Below are 17,371 nucleotides of genomic sequence, written 5' to 3' on the forward strand. Positions count from 1 at the left end.
TCAAAGTTCAATTTTATTTTTAATAAATAGAATCTATAAATTTGATAGAGTCAATTCCATTTTGGATCCTAGATTTATAAGTGATAGTTCACTTTTAGTCTTTTCCTTTAAAAAAAATTTCCTTTTGGTCCTAGTATTATTGTGTCACGACCATTTTTGTTTTCCGTCAACAAAACCATTTAAATAAAGTTAAATACAAGGGCCTTTTGTCTATTAAATTCTAAATGTTAAGTCCTTTTTTTGTAGTCCTATATTTATATGTGTCATTCAAGTTTTAGTCTTCTTTTTTTTCAAAACATCCTTGTTGGTCCTAACATTTTTATGGCATGATCATTTTTGGTCCATTGTCAACAAATATGTTTAAATAACATTAAAAATGACGTCATTAACCTCAAAATCCTCCTTTTTATTGGTAATAGAACCACAAATTTTAAACCCAATAGGGTAGCTCAAGTGACAAATAAGTTTTTTTTTGTGGGGAAGAATTTCAAGAGAACTCGAGTTCAATTCTCACAAGCAATGATCCTCTCTAGACTTAGATAGGTGGATCCTTTTAACTAATATATATAAGTCCCGGAATCGCAATCATTCATTCATCCATGTGTAAGATAGGGATGTAACGTTCAACTACACATTGTTATAAAAAAAGTCAAAAATATCCCTGAATCTAGTTCAAGTGGTTGGATAATATAAGTCCCGGAATCGCAATCATTCATTCATCCATGTGTAAGATAGGGATGTAACATTCAACTACACAGTTGTTATAAAAAAGTCAAAAATATTCCTGAATCTAGTTCAAGTGGTTGGATAAATCTAGGGTCGGTTTTGACCATGTGCGTCCATGACGATATCACAAAGCTCCAATTTGAGGGTTCAATTTTTTTTATTCTTTTTTTTAATTTTGATAGGATGCAATAGAATAGAATATTTGGAAGATTTGGTTTCCTAGAATAGTACAGAAGTAGAGAGCAGTAAGTGGCGTCAGGTCGGAAGCATCTTTGATGCATGCAATATGCTATGCAGCTGGAAAATGGCAGAAATGAAATCTCAGAAAAGTGGACAGAGACAGTGGGTATGGGAGAGGTATCACTTTTCAGTTGATCTAAACATAACAGAAACTACCAGTCCTATAGGCATTATATGCAGTATTTGTTGTGTATTAAATACTACTGATGCTACTACTTACCAGGCAACCTCAGAATTATACCATGTTTTTATTGGTTCTAATGAGACATTTTGACTTGGGAACCTTATCTTTTTTTTTTTTCTTTTTTTTAAAAAAATTATATTCTCAAAAAAAAAAAGAAAAGATTATGTTCATTTTAAAGAAATATGCTAAAGACTTGTATAGTTATTGTTTTTTCTAAACTAGGGGCGTGAGGCCCAATAGAGTGTGTACAAAGTTCAAGGGTACCGGCCCAAGAAACGGCAACCCAAATAATAAATAAACAAATAATAGAAGAATAGAGAATAAATAAGGAATTCAAAGATTAATAAATAAATAAAGAATATTAACCCAACTATGTTACCACGAAGTTAAGACCTGAACTCAGGCACACCAATAGGAGGAAGGAAGACTTTACCACTAAGCTAAGGAGTGGATCGTGATTTGAGGGATGATTTGCTTGGACCATACCCCACTTTTATACAGTTGATGGGCTCCCTGGCGCTCTCCACGTGTACGGTATCAAGATGGCGCCAACTCCCCACCAAACACGCGTCTCACGTCTTCCCGTCACGACAGTCCCCGCCATCCCTGTACCCAGAGTCTTCGGTCAAACCCCGAGGAAGAGGGCGTGGAGGACACGACTGTGCATGATGCACGCCCAGGTACCCAGGGCAGCGGCACGCCCTACCACCACCCTTACGCGAGAGGCGAGATTGGCACGCCGTGGCCTTGGGCGGCGATCGCCCCCCACGGCGCCCCCTCTGGAGCGGTGGTGGTTTATGGTGCTCTCGTTGCTCCTTGCATGCACTGATCATCCAGCTGGCTTGCACCACTCTACCTGGGCCTACCATCCTTACTTATTGGGCTTGATCCCAACCAAAAAAGTTGAGCTCGTAATTTCATCACATGCATAGATAAAAATTGAGAAGCAGCCTTGCGCGGCTTAACTCAATCGTTCAAAGGTCACCCTGAAAGTCTTGAAAACATGAGGAGGCCAGTGGAGATCCAAAGCCAACAAAAAAAAAATATTGAACTGAGTCGGGAAATCTAATATATCCAAAATAAAAAATAAAAAATAAAAAATAAAAATTGAGAAGCAACTTAAACCACTCACTCCCCACCACTTTAAGTGGGTGTAATTACCCATAAACTACCTCCAGAAGTGGTCATTCAACAACATTTTAACATGGGTGTATGAAGAGAGGTAGGTACAAGTCACCTTTGTTTTGTCTTATATCCTTTTATCAGCAAATCATTTGGGCACTGAGAGTGAACTATCCTTGATAGGTCATAACTCATAAGGGGTATTATACTATTATCCCCAACAATGTGCATCATACTTGTAACTTTAACCTTAAATTAACACTTCAAATGAAATTGGCATTTCAGGTTGATTTTTAAAGATTGTTTGTTTTAAATATACTAATTATAATGTTTACATTTGGATATTTTTCATTGAGTTAATATTTATAATTAAAAGAATTCAACTAAATGTTCACTTGCCCAAAAAAAAAAAGTAGATATAAAAGCAGAAGTTACCATTTTATTCTTCCTCATATTGCTTTACATGTTATTTTGTGATGTAGATAGCCACTAAAACTTGTCTTAATTACACTCAAAAAGCTATCATACATGTATGTTACTTGTACCACCATCTGTTCTCTTGTGTAAAATGTTATATATATGTATCTACACAAGAAAGCAATTTGGTATGTAGCTCCAAGAACAGGTTGCTGTAACTTTATGGTCCTGTTATATCTGCTCTTTTAGGGATACCAAGTAAAAATGCACAAAATACTAGCACGAATAAACAGATGGACATTTATTCTGTACCCAAAATCGTCTTTTCCCAGAGCTCTCGAGCATCTGCAGAGGAGAATGAAGAATGCTTCAAATATGCTGTCTTGCCTGATGCATGCCACTGAAATCTCCAGTTTTTTGGCAGATGGGCATATAATTTGTAGCTCAAAATCGTCTTTTCCCCAGCTATCGAGGATCCACAGATGCATTTGCCAATACCGAAGCCTTTGAATGAGTGCTTCCTTTGCTGTCTTGACTGATGCCACTAAAATCTCCAGTTTTTTCGTTTTGCCAAGCCATCAGCATTTGTGGAAGAGGTACGGTGTAATCAATATCGGCCAACACCTGTGTTTGTTGTTGCTCTTCTTCTTCTACGGGTTTCCACTTGTGAACCAGCTGGGATAGCACGTTTACAACGTGTCCCATATCGGGGCGGTGATTAGGATCCCTTGCAGTGCAATGCCTGGCTAATTCACTCACAGTGCAAATACTATCATAGATATCTTCTTTTGCATTCATGGATGGGTCAATAGTGGCAATGATATTCTCTTTGTTGAATTTCATCGCCCAAAACCACTCGAATAAAACCCGGCTTTCCTCAGAACGGTGTTCATCGAGTGCTGTTAATCCAGTCAAAAGTTCCATCAACACCACCCCGAAGCTGAAGACATCAACTTTTGTTGTAACTTTCCCCGTCACTGAAAATAATACGTAGATTAAGGCAAACAGCTTTATATGCACCTTTGTACGCTATGTTTCAAGAAATTCAGAAACAGAAGTTTCTTAACGCTAAATTGTGCTCATCAAATAGTGACCTATGTAGGATATGTTTCCAAAAAAAAAAAAAAGTTGTACTATGCAATTTCAAATGCTTGGCTGAAAAGGAGAAGCTGTAGATAATGCTTTGAGTGTGCTTAGAGAGAGACATAATAAGTACGAAGTAAAATTAAAGAATCCACACACTATATGGAATGCATTAATGAACAGCACATCTCTTTTTGTACATCATATATATCAGCCAAAGTTGGTAACTGAAGAATATAATGGTAGCATCATTAATCTGTTTGGTTCTTAATATGCTTATTTTCCTTGTACATTATCTAGCCCTTCCCTCGCTCCAAGGGCCCCACACCCTGGCCTGACAGAATTTGTGGAGATAGTAAATCACGGTGACCCAACAGCCCATTAGGTGGGAGGACCAGTGTTTGGTGCCCACAAGGAGCCCATCACATTGGATGTAACTCCCACACGGGCAGGGCTTAATCCTGCGTCTTTGCCCACAATCTACCACCCAGGAACCAACCGAGCTACCCGTGCAGGTTCCTTTATAGTGACATTTACAACGATACTAATATATGCCTCCTTGTATAATATATTTCGTTCTAAAACTTGCATGTCTAAAACCAGAAGATGCAACCTGCTATAGTGTGTTGAGAAAAAGAGCTGGGGAGAATAGTGGTAATTAATGGTAAAAAAGACATAGCCTAACATGAACTGGTAAAAGATTATAATTTGTTACCTGCATATTCAGGAGCAAGGTATCCAAATGTCCCTGCAAGCCGAGTTGCAACAGACATCTCTCTGTCAGGAGCAAGTTTGACTAAGCCAAAATCTGAAACTTTAGCTCGAAAATCATCGCCCAATAGAATATTGGAAGATTTGAGATCTCGGTGTATAAAGCTCTGGTGTGCAAGACTGTGAAGATACTCCATTCCTCTAGCAACGTCTAATGCAATGCTCAACCTCTGTGTCCACGATAGAGGGTCTAGGTTCAGTTTCTTCCACATGAAAAGGTGCCTACTTAAAGCTCCCTGAGGCATATATTCATACACCAAAAGTTTCTCATTTCCCTCAACAGAGTAGCCCAAAAGTGATACCAGGTGGCGATGCCGGACTTTTGAAAGAACTGTGATTTCGGCGTGAAATTCATCTAACACTTTGTTATTGATCATCCCGGCTTCCATTCTCTTCACTGCTAGTGGAGTACTATCTTGCAGCACTCCTTTGTAAACCACTCCAAAACCACCACGGCCAATTTCGTTCTGTGGTGCAAAATTATTAGTTACTGCACGAAGGACCTCGACTGGAATGATTAGGTATCCACCCTTCACCATATGAGCAGCTTCCAACCCGCCACTATTTTCACTTGCAGCATGACTCCCCAGTATACCAAGACTGGGATTTTCAGATGTTTTAGTCTTGAACTCTTGGTTGGATGGGCCTTTGGGATGGACCACGGTTCCACCAGAAATCTTCTTCGACTTTTTTCTCTTCCTGAGGCAACAAAACAAAGCTATTCCAAGAAACAGAATTGCAGAAGTAGCACTAATAGCCACAGTGATAATTACGACAGACTTCAAAGAACTTTGCCGTTTCTTCCGATCCTGGGCCAAACTTGGAGACTTTGAGGCCAAATCAGAACGGGAACCTGGGGAAGGTGGACTACTGAATGATGGTGGCTGATTACCTGGACTTGGTACTGGATTGCTTCCTTTCGGTGTTGGTGGTGAGTGTATAGTTGGACGATGAGGCGACTTGGCTTTACTATCATCAAGACCGGGATTACCATTGGTAAGAATCCTCACCCCATTACGAAACTTTGGTAATGGCTGATCAAAATTGTTGCCACTTATGTCCAACAATCTCAAATTCCTCAATTTTGTTAAATCCGTTGGCACTCGACCATGTAAATTATTTCCTGCTAAGTGAATTTCCATCAGCGAATCCAAGGCTGCAAGTGAAGGGCTTAGAGTACCATTAAGATTAAGCTTCTGCAGGTTAATAATGGAAACATGCCCACTTGGAGTGCAAGTGATACCAAACCATGGCCCTTTGCACGGATCATTACCAGTCCATTCATTCGCCAGATGATGTGGATAATTCAAATCTTTAAGAAACTCCAACAGCGCATCAACTTCAGGAGCACAAGGTTCGCCAGGGCTCGATTGACAGAAAGAATTTGACGAATAGGTGACATCAGCAGCTTTAAACTTTGGGATAGCGCCCATTAACTGATTATTGTTCAAATCCAGTGAGTGCAGATTAAGATCAGCCAAACCTTTGGGAATCAGACCAACAAGTTCATTTCCATTAAGGTTGAGGTCCTTCAAAGAAGTCAAATCCTCAATGTTATCAGGAATTTGCCCAGTAAATGCATTCCCGTGAAGCCAAACTGATGTAAGCCCAACCATGGATCCTATTACGTCGATTGGACCAGTCATCGAACCACCTTCCTGATTATTCAACCACAGAACCTGCAGCAGCGAATCACGAAAAGTGTCTGGTATCTCACCTTCAATCCTGTTATATGACAGCTTCAAGGCAGTGAGAGATGGCATCTTCCCAAAAAAACCCGGCAATGGCCCAGCAATATTGCAAGAGGAGCACGAAAAATTAGTGAGCCGAGTTGATTCCTGCAGCTCACTGGGAATAGACCACCCTGCAGTTTTGTTAAACGGGTTCTTATCCAAAGCCAAAACACGAACATTACTAAGCCCATGGAAGAAATCCGCGGGGATAGTATCGAATTCGTTCCCATCTAAGTAGGCAAACTTCAAATTAGACAACCCACTAAAACTAGGCAATTTCCCATACAAATTGTTCTTCTGAAGCCCAAGATTCTGCAGCTTATCTAGCTGGTTAAAGTCCTGAGGCAAAGTGCCTTTCAGACCCAAACCCTTGGCTTGAATTTGTGTCACTCTCCCCCCAGAGCAGAACACATAAGGCCATGCAGGAGGGCCACAAGGGTCATTCCCCTTGACAGGCCATTTTAGGAGCTCAGGATTTTCCAATCCATTTCTCAATTCCTTAAGAATCCTGAAATCATTCGCATTTGTCGCGCTCCAAACCACATTCGCCCACAACCAAACAAACACCACACAGCTATATACATACACACAGAAAACTCTGTGATCCACATCCATAATCATGCATCTTCATCATGATCATTCGACATTACTATGCATATATCCGTACCAAGTTCCTCCCTTTTTTTCCTGAACAATAAAAAAGAGAAAAAACCCATAAAGAGAAAGTCTGTCCTAGAAATCGAGAAACAGGAAACAGGGAGAAATGGAACAAACCTCTATTGGAAAGCCACGATGATGGAGCCCGTAGTTGAGAAATGTGGGTTGTCTAGATGTTGAATTGAGTTAAAATTTCACCATATCCATTAGGGTTTTTAATCCTTCTTTGCATGTCGGATCAAACCCTAAAATGGACTGCAAAATTTCCCACCCTCCCCCTCTCGCTGTGCTCTGTGTCCCTCTCTCTCTCTGTTTCTCTTCTACTTCTATGGTGTTTCCTCTTTTTAATGGGCTTATTTTCTTTTTTCTTTTTTCTTTTTCTTTTTCTGTTTCATTTTTTTCCAACAAATTCTTTTTCTTTATTTTTAATAGTAAAATATAGAAAGAATTAGTACATACGGAGTAGTTCTTTAATGTTTACTGTAGTTTCATAGATTTTTTTCCTTATATTGAATTTTGATGGATTTTAAAACATGAATGGTTAGCCTTACAAGTGTAAATGCAACGGTTATTGGATGTACCGTGGTGGTCCACACAGTTGGGTAGACTACGGTTCAAAAATGACGTCATTTTTTCTCCGCGTCTCGCTGCAATATACATTTTTATAACTTATAATGTACATTATTCTAAAATATAATGTACATTATTTTAATTCATAAAATATATTATCTTACCCCATAAATTTTATTATTCTAACACATAATATACATTATTCTAATACATAAAATACATTATTTTAACACATAATGTACATTATTTTAACTCATAAAATTCAACGATATCGTTTTGGACCGTAATCTACATAATTGTGTGAAAATGATAATGACATGTGTGAGAAGAGCATTGAATATTTTGTGTAACGTACTAAGGTGGACCCATTTGACTCCTAACAATTTAATCTCTATTCACACTGATTTCATGCATCTTAATTAATACATATTATCTATATTCCTGATAATATTTAAAAAATATATTCTATTATCATCTAAATATTGATGTTATTATATAAAATAAAAATATAATTGTGATTAATTGATTCAATATTTAAAAATAATTTGACCAGATGTAAATAAAATAATATAGAAGTTGTTACAATATATTTTCCCTTTTAATATGTAATTCAATGTATGTCAACCTCTTTGTCTGCATGTTTTGATTAGTAGGTAAAATGTCATTTTCTGCTGCTCCTTGCCGACACTCCTCCAACGTTATTGTAGTTAGGTGAAATAATGCAATATGTGATTGCTAACATATTCAATAAATAATTTAGGTTAAGAGAGACAGTCTAGTATCTTGCTATTAAAATGTGGCATTGATTATATTACAAAAAAGTATAAGAAAATAAAATTATGTTTTAGTTATTAGTTATAGTTTTTGGTTTAATAGTGACCATTTAAGCCTGACAATAAAGATACATAAGTATAATAAAATAAAATTATGTTATTATTACTAGTTAGAGTTTTTAGCGTAATGATAAAGCGTATAATCCTGAGAATTAAAATTTATAATATATTTATTTTAATTTACTACTAAAATAAAAAAATGATTAATTTATTTACAAATTAAATGGATATTAATTTTATTGATTGACTTATGATTTTTTTTGTTAATAAATTTAATTTTTGTAGCCTTGATATATATAGGCAGGATTTGCTTGATATAAAGTAACAGATTTGATTTTGCAATATATTTTAAAAGTGCTCATAATGTTCTACAACATTCTACCTCAATAAAAAATCATTTAAAATGTTTTTTCATTCAATGAAATTCTCCATGATTAATAACACATGAAATGCCCACATTTGGCACATACCTATTGTTCAAGGTAGTCAAGTGATGCACAGTGACTCCAATCTAATTCACCTAACAAAAACAACACTTAAAAGCCCGACACTTCCTCGCGTCTCCTACGTTTGCTTCAATACTCCACAAGATTGATGAAGTCACAACAAATGCTGGCCAATTAGATGCAGTTGGTAACTTCGACATCAAAGAATCGATTTCAAGGTTGAATGAGTTTAACAGTGGCATCGATTCTAGTGGAGTAAGTGTTCATGTTCAACATAATTTTGACTCTGTTGCTCCATGACAATCTATATGAGGGTTAGTGCCAGGTTTACTTCAAGCTGAAATACAAATAAATCCTAAATTTTGACATAGACAGAAGATAAAATGGAAAGTATCTAAAGTTTTAACACGATATCAACATTATAAAAATCTAAGTGCAATGGTTCTAACATATAATACTTGGAGCACCATTGACAGTATTAACTTTTTAACTACCCATCATTAACGCAATATAGATAGAATTTATAGTATATGTACTCATTATATTATCGAACATGACTATTAATTTTAAACGTAATAAATTAATTATAATAAATGTCATATACTAAGATTTAATAATAATAAGAACAGTGTAAAATATTACTGGAATACTGTTTGAAAATACCTTGGTTCAAATAATAATTAAATACAAAAATAAACAATATAATTATAACAAGACTTACCTTTCAATTAGAAACTTTATTATTATTATTATTATTATTATTATTATTATTATTATTATTTATAAATATATTAATATGTGATTATGTAAATACCAATTTTCAAAATTTAATGGGTCAGTGTCTCATTCACAATTGTGTGAGTCCGTCTCACAAATCTTTATCCGTAAAATGTGTAAGATTAAAATGAAGTGTAATATTTATATGTATAGGGGGACCAAAGCACACATCAAATCAAAGCACTCGCCCCAGTCCAAAATTTCCTCCTTAAACAAACCCACTCCAATTCAAGGAAAACACATGTTTCAGCTCATTACAAAGAATCCACTATATGCTGACCAAGTCCAAGCTGTTGGAGTAACTATACTTGCTCATTTTTGTGTATCCTTCCCTCTTTCTATATTCACGAAAAATCTATCCAGATATATTGTCTTTTGGAACGATTTACATCTTTTGTGACTTACAAATTATTATATAAGAGTTAAATTTATTCAATATATACATTCATGTAATGACAACATGTTTAATTTTTCTTGTTATCCAAAAATAAATCTACAAGTTTCAAAAAAAAAAAAAAAAAAACACAATCAATCAAACAACATTATGTGAAATTATCAATTATCTGTCGCGAATGTACTACTCATGATAATCAAGTACTACTTAAATATGATCCCATATTGTCCTTTTAAGAAATTATAGAGTAACATAAAACTTAGTTCACTAAAAAATTGTGATGTTGTACTTAATAACTTGAAAGTTTCCCTCCTAAAAAAAAGTGTATGGTGTGAAAGTTACATGTTGAGAGAAGTTTGTATAAGCTATCACAAACATAACTTTATTAAGGAATAGGTCCTGATACAATCCTACACTGATCCTCACATCTATAGACTAGTCTTTTGAGATATAAACTATTTTCTTGAATTTGATTATGACAATTTTAAAAATATGGTTTATTGATAGTTTTTGTCAGAAAAAAAAATTCAAATATGATTTTTTGTTGATGTGGACAATAGTTTTTGAGGTGATTTTCTTCTGCAAGAACATTTTTTTTATGGGTCCTAAATGAGAGAAATAGTAGAAAGTTACTATTTTTGTGCTCGTTGGGCACACATTCAACGCCTAAGCAGGCACGTGTATTGCACGCCCCACTGGCCCATCGCTTTTTTTTTTTTTTTTTTTGCATTACAAAAATCGTGACATGTAGAAAGCTAATGAGGATTCTCTTAAAGCATCCTTATCAGTGGAGTTATTTCATGATTTTTTAGGAATTTTTGTAAGTGTGCTTATGAAAGAGAATATGAGAGGAAAAAAAAAAGAAAAAGAAAAAAGAAATCAAAAGCAAATTCTGACAATTTAAAAAAAAATGAAAAGCAATATAAAAGTCAGAGTGGACGCAAGCTCTTGTGGATTGCACTAATATCTACATTCTAGAGATTCAAACTACCAACTTCATTCTTGTGAACTTTGACCATCTTTATGGTTTAAAAAAAGTCGAGAGTAATTGTAAATATATGCATGCATGCATATACACCACACCACAAACATGAATGCTAAAGAAAAATAGTGCTAATTTGCTGAACAAATCCCTTCCTATCATCTCCCATCTCTCTGTACAGGACCTATCAGATCTGAATCAACACTCCATTTAAAAGAAAATAGTTTCTTCACCTACACAAACAAACTACTGCTTCAAGGAGATGAATCAAATAAACTACTTTATGCAATCAACACTCATCCTAGCTAGCTAGGGATACATATGTTCTAGAGCCTCGATCGTTGCGCTAAGAGTCGGGCTCAGCAATACATACATTCTGGAAATACAATACTCACTCAGGTCATCTCAAACGAAATCTTCCTATAGCCCAGAGCTTGGGTTTAGATACAAGAGCACGAAGAGTTAACATTTGGACCACCAAAAGGATCTACCTGGAGTGAAGTTAGTCATGGCAAGCACGATGGTCGGTCGCTCAGCTCGCTCTTAACGTATATCCAGACACAGGCCGTTCGTGCCATGGTGGATCATCAGTGCAAACTACTGGCTGCTGGGACTGACGCTGCTTGGTGGAACTGGTGAGCCTTCATTGCTTCGTTGTCAGTACCATTGGGCGTTTCCACTCCGTTTTTTGTTGTTTGCTCCAAGAGATGAACGAGGGATATAAATATCTCCATCCTCGTTATGTCTCTGTTAGCCTGTAGCATATAATGTAAGCATCTCTTGTTAGGGCACACCAAAAGGCAATTAGGGCAACAAATTCAGGTAAAGGAGGTATTTACCTCAACAGCAAATCGTGCCCATATTTTCTCATTCTTCATTTCCATGACCCCCTTCAAGATAGTCAGTCCTAATCCTCGAATAATGTCAGCAATTTCCAAGAAGAAGCCCCGTTGTTCACAAAGCATCTGTGGCAGACCAAAAGACACAAACTAAGCATCTGATCATGTTCAGATTTATGTCTATCTAAGGAAGAACACACCAACCTCCACAAGCATCTGACGAGGCTGATTCAGATCCTCAACAATGATAGGGCAGACCATAGACTCCGATCCAACTTCGTATGCCCATGTTGCTCCCCCTTCAAAATTATCCTTAAGACGTAAGCCTCCTTCCTTGCTAATAAGCTACAGCTCCAGAAAATAAGACGTGATTAAAAAAACAATCTAGAATATAATTTTGCCTGGGTAAGACGTTTTACAACATATGGCACCTTTGACTCTCCGGTCTGTTTTAGTTTGTCTGCATGTTTTGTTACGCTCTGCAAGAAAAGCATGTGCTTGATAGTGCGTTCCAAGAGAGCATCAATGCTACACTGTTAACCACATATGCAATGAGAGGAAAAAAAAAAATGTGAGTACCAAAAATATTGTAGAAAACGGGAACAGATAGGGAAAGAATTGAACACGATGCATCACCTTGGCTCCATTAGGCACAATTTCCCGCAATTCTTTCACACGATCTTGAATCATTTGGCGATCTTTTGGCCTAGGCCTAGGGTTCTCTCCTGGTTTAAGCCTTTTACGACTTGGTTTGCTTGTTTCATCAGGCTTTTTGGAACTTGCAGTTGAAACACTAGTAGTCTTCTTGATGTCATGCCCTTGTTCAATCCACGAACTTACTTGTGACCCATACATTGAACTCGTTTGAGGATAGGTTGCCGGGGTTTCCTTGGTAGAATCAAACGAACAAGACGTCAAGACCCTTGTGTTTGCATTAGACTTGGGACAACCAAATAACTCGCCCTGCATTTGAGTAGACGCCCCAACCCGGCCATAGGAGCACGATGCATTAGGGCCAGATGAGCTGCTCATATTTGTCAATGTGGTACGGCAAGAGACATTATCGTCCAAGCCCTGCTTGGCAGAAGGGGTTGACGGTCCAAAGTCTAAAAGATGGTCGAAAGAAGTCACTGCAAATGTACCCGAGTCAGATTTCCCTTGATTGACAGTTGAAGAGGCATCCTGACTTATCAGAGATGTAGACGGATTATGACCCATATCCTTTGCGTTTGTGAAATTGTTCCAGCTTCCGTTTAGTAGTTTATTCTTAAAATCAGCGCCCAGAATATCGAACAAGTCATCCCCTGACTGATGGACACACGGATCTTTATCTTCACAATTATTCTCCAGCATTGCACTCTGCAACCTGTATTCATGTTTTGCATCGTAACTAAAATCAGGAACGTGCTCGCTTAAACCCTGATTCTCGTTAGTTTGTGTCAGCACAATGCCGAGAGCTTGGAACAAATCATTTTCTACTGTTCCCATATTATCCAGCTGAAGTTGAGCACATCCGTTATCTGCAGAATAATTTGTAGGCAAATGGTTCACATTACCAGATGAAGATGCCTCGAGGTTGGAGAAAAACTCAGAACTTTGAAGCCCACTTGCAGCACCAGAATGTGGGAAAGAGAGATTCTTCCTTGGAGATCGGTTTGCATCCAAAAATGAATCTATATCAGGAATTGATTCCAGATGTCTTTCTGCTCCGTTACATAATTGTTGTGCTCCAACAGATGGAAGCACAGAATTTTCAAGACAATTGGGAATCGGCCCGGGATCTGTTCTTGGCTGTGATATTTTATAGCCATTGGGCATAGGGTTAGTTTTTGTATGACAAGCAGAAGACATAATCCGCTGTTCATGATTTGGAGGCCAAGGAATGTAAGTTGAGGACTGTTGATTTGGCCACATATTAGGATTCGAAGGAATTACTTCAGCTTTTACCTCTTCTTTTCTGAGATGATTTTTCGGAGAATTGTTTGGTTTCATTAGTGGAACAACATTTCCTTGACGGTGATCATCATCATGGTACTCAACAACGCTTTGGGAAATCGAGGAACTTTGAAATGTTGCACCAGTAGGCTGTCTTTCCCGATTTTGTCTAAGAAAAGAGGAAGAAGTCGGCTCAGATTTCAACACTTCCGATCTCGTGGTAAAATCTACAGAAGCTGAATTTTCGAGATGGAACAGAACCCCAGTGTTTTGAACGGGTTCTTTCATTGCATTTTCATCCGATAGCAAGACACCAGGAACACATCCTAGTTGACAAATCAACATTTTCACATCATTCACAACACCGACATTCTCCGTTATCTGAAGCACCAAATATCACATCAGAATTAAGATTCGACCGAGTGAACGACTGACAGAAATTAATACGCTGAATACACAATACCCAAGCGGAGCCCACTATATACGCTAAAATGTCAAAATTTAAGTGATAGGCTACAACATGAATATCATGATTTCCAAATTGACCTGGCTTCCAGTCAAGCACGAATGCTTAACACTCAATTAAAGAAATACCGAAGAAAGAACTTACCAATTTGTATGACCCAAGTTGAACAACACCGTGAGGAAGAACAGGAATTACTGCAATTGTCTGCATAGGGTAAAGACAAGAACTTTAATGATGCTACAGAGAAGAATACGTACAACAAAACAAGGTCAGAAATAGTATACCTGCATGCCAGCCGAAAATTGTTGAGACAGCTCTTTCAGAACCTAAGAGACACAGACAATGCGGACAAATTGTTAGTAGTGGATGAAAAGCACCGACACTTAGTGACACTAATTATAATTACTATCCAGGAATCAACCGAGTGAATTGTATATTCCATGCACTTATTAGTTAAAAAAGTGCAGTATATAGAGAAGTACAAATATTGAAGTACATAAAAGCTCTAAAACCTAGCATATCTTATCACTAACGGAACGAAAAAATTACAGATCACCATGTGACAAGTACATTTTGAATTATTTTATGGAATCACTGAAATTAGCTGGCTAGCACTCGGCCTTAATAAGACACTGTGGGAACAGAATATACAACTATTGCAAGAAAGGAAGGCGATGTTAATGCACATGGAACAGTAAGAACTTCAAACTTCTTTTGGACCAGCGAGTACACACCTCTATTGGGTACGCTTCTCTACAATAACCCTCTGACAAAATCCATTGATGGTTACCAGTAACAGCAGCTCGTCCAACTAGTCTGAGAAGCAAAAAAGAAGACATTTTCGAGGCAACTCTTTCTGGTTAGCATTTTAAGACAGCAAAATAATGTGTAGACATATGATATAAAGATAAACTCTTACCCTTCTCCTACAACATTGAACTGATTTTCTATCATCATCTTGTTCACAAGCAACTGCACCCTCTCCGCTGTATGCAAAAGCTGCGAATTACAAGCATCGCGTGAAGTCCAACAAGCGCTCCAATTTTGAAAAGCAAGTTCTGGGTTCTGAGACCCAGGAATTCCGTGGATACCAGAGTAGAGTGCAGGTTCATAATAACATTCTTCCCAAATCAAAAGCCTACAAATCAAAAACAGAAAAAATAAACATACTTATCCATTGAGCATCAAAAGTTACTCGATAGGGATACTGATAAAACAGGAAAAATAATCAATACCAAACGCAATTAACCAAAGTGGCATATCATTATATCAATGAATTGCTGTTTAGAAGCTACTAGGGGAATAGTTAAAACAAAGAACAAGATACCAAAAGAGAATAAGAGCGTATAGAATGAAACAAGAATGGCAGACTCAGTAATAAGTATGTTCATGTAAAGGAAATCACAATAAAGGGCTTCATGAGATTAAAACAAATCTACCTCCAAATATGATTTTCTAAGATGAACAGACTGGACAAACCACAAAATTCCAAAAGTAGAAAATGAAAGTGATCTGATTACTGCTAAAGGAAATTAAAAAAATAATTTTAAAAAAATAACTGGACAATATCCCTAAAATCTATAACAAGACAAATGATATCTTAATCAAGAAAACCACCCACAACTCTCAATTCATTGATCAATTAAATTTTTTTAAAAACAAATTAGTACAAATTAGGACTGGTTTTATTCTGGTCAAACAGGGAGACAAGAGTAGATAGCTACTGAACACAATATAATCAGTGAAACTTATTTTTGGGTTTTGCAGAGCTGAACAGCAGAAAAAGATTAGCAGCCTTAACTTTTTGTTTTTCAGTTTTTTTCTCTTTCACTTGCCTTCCATTTTCACAACAGTAATCAGGACACAGTCACCAAAACACGAAAGCAAAAGGAGATAAAGCAAAAAAGCCTAAAAGGGGAAAAGAACGTTTCAAGCAAAGCAAATAAGTGCAAACTTCTCACATAATTCTCCATTTTGTGAGAAAATCTCACACACACACAAAAAAAAAAAATCTATTGGAATAAACCCCAAATCAAGAACAGAGAATACACTTTCAGTATAAGCAGCAAGACAGAAGATTAAACAAAAACACAACAAAAATAACAAGAAAGAAAGAAAGAAATGAGAAATGAAGAAAAATCACTTGGGGTTTTGGCAGCCGATCTTCCAGAAAATAGCATAAGACCATCTATTGACTCCACACAGAGTCTTCAAAGCTTCCTTCAGCAAGTACCCCATAGCGAGTAACAGTCTATGAATTTATTTCAAGAACAAAACTTTTTTTCCCTTATTGCGGAGATAAATAGAAAAAGAAAAACTGAATAGTTGTCAGCGCCGGCGAAGAATCATTGCTCTCCTGGTTTTCCGGCAAGTGCAGTTCAAATGGCCTAACTTCCTCTACAAGACCCGCGCCCCGCCTGTTTGGTTCTCAACCCACCGCTCCTTTTCCTCTCCGGATCCAAATTCCTAACAATCATGCGCTTGCAACCCATTCTAGAGCGGGAAAGAAGAGAGAAAGTAAACTCCCAAAGGAGAGAGAGGAAAAAAAAAAAAAAAAAGAGCTTTTTTTTCCTTAAAGCTCCGGAAATTGAAACTCCGACGACCCTTTCTACACTATGCCACAAGCCTTGAGCTCACAGCTAACAATAAGCACAATTTTCTCCATTTCAAGAAGCAAAGAAAGTGGGTATATACCAGTGTATCTGTATCAAGATTCAAAGAATTGGGAAAAAGACGAGAGCTTTAGAAATGGGAGCAAAGAATCTCAGGGTATATCTCAAGTGTGAGGGTTTTTTGCTGAGAACTTAACGGAGATAGGCTTCACTTTTTTGCTTTGGGGAGGAGAAGATGAAAGCAAGCGTTTGTGGAGTGTGTCCGTGCTATAATGCGCCAATATTAATCAAAGAAGAGACGAGTAGAGAAAAGGGGCTGGGAGTTTGGGAAGAATTGCGGTTTTGCCACTATGGAAGTTGTTTTGTCGGCTTTTGCGGTCTTTTTCTACAAGTTCAGGAGTTCATGCCTTGGAACTGCACAAGAATCTTAGAATTTACACCTTTTTGGTTCTTCAAAATTAATAATTTAATTTTTTTAAAAAAAAATACTCGGTACAAATATTCTTTTACTCTTGCCACGTAATCTGCATTGATAGATAAAAGTACAAAACGAGAGAGAAAAATATGATACTCGATGAAAGCAC

At 37.1% G+C, this 17,371-nt stretch overlaps 2 protein-coding genes across 2 annotated transcripts; both read right to left on the minus strand.

The window, feature by feature from the left end:
• Positions 1-2,691: 2,691 nt before the first annotated feature.
• On the minus strand, positions 2,692-7,243 carry LOC116016658 (receptor protein kinase TMK1-like). Its single transcript, XM_031257016.1, has 3 exons — positions 7,050-7,243; positions 4,488-6,961; positions 2,692-3,666 (listed from the first exon to the last, which is right to left on the minus strand). Exons 2-3 carry the CDS (start codon positions 6,895-6,897, stop codon positions 3,155-3,157), a joined length of 2,922 nt encoding a protein of 973 aa, XP_031112876.1. The 5' UTR covers positions 6,898-6,961; positions 7,050-7,243; the 3' UTR covers positions 2,692-3,154.
• Positions 7,244-11,046: 3,803 nt separating this feature from the next.
• On the minus strand, positions 11,047-17,050 carry LOC116017804 (transcription factor LHW). Its single transcript, XM_031258442.1, has 10 exons — positions 16,319-17,050; positions 15,095-15,313; positions 14,910-14,991; positions 14,460-14,501; positions 14,320-14,379; positions 12,411-14,090; positions 12,206-12,307; positions 11,979-12,119; positions 11,775-11,900; positions 11,047-11,690 (listed from the first exon to the last, which is right to left on the minus strand). Exons 1-10 carry the CDS (start codon positions 16,411-16,413, stop codon positions 11,523-11,525), a joined length of 2,715 nt encoding a protein of 904 aa, XP_031114302.1. The 5' UTR covers positions 16,414-17,050; the 3' UTR covers positions 11,047-11,522.
• Positions 17,051-17,371: the final 321 nt, after the last annotated feature.

The sequence above is a fragment of the Ipomoea triloba genome, chromosome 4 (genome assembly GCF_003576645.1).
Source record: "Ipomoea triloba cultivar NCNSP0323 chromosome 4, ASM357664v1".
Taxonomy (NCBI): Eukaryota; Viridiplantae; Streptophyta; class Magnoliopsida; order Solanales; family Convolvulaceae; genus Ipomoea; species Ipomoea triloba.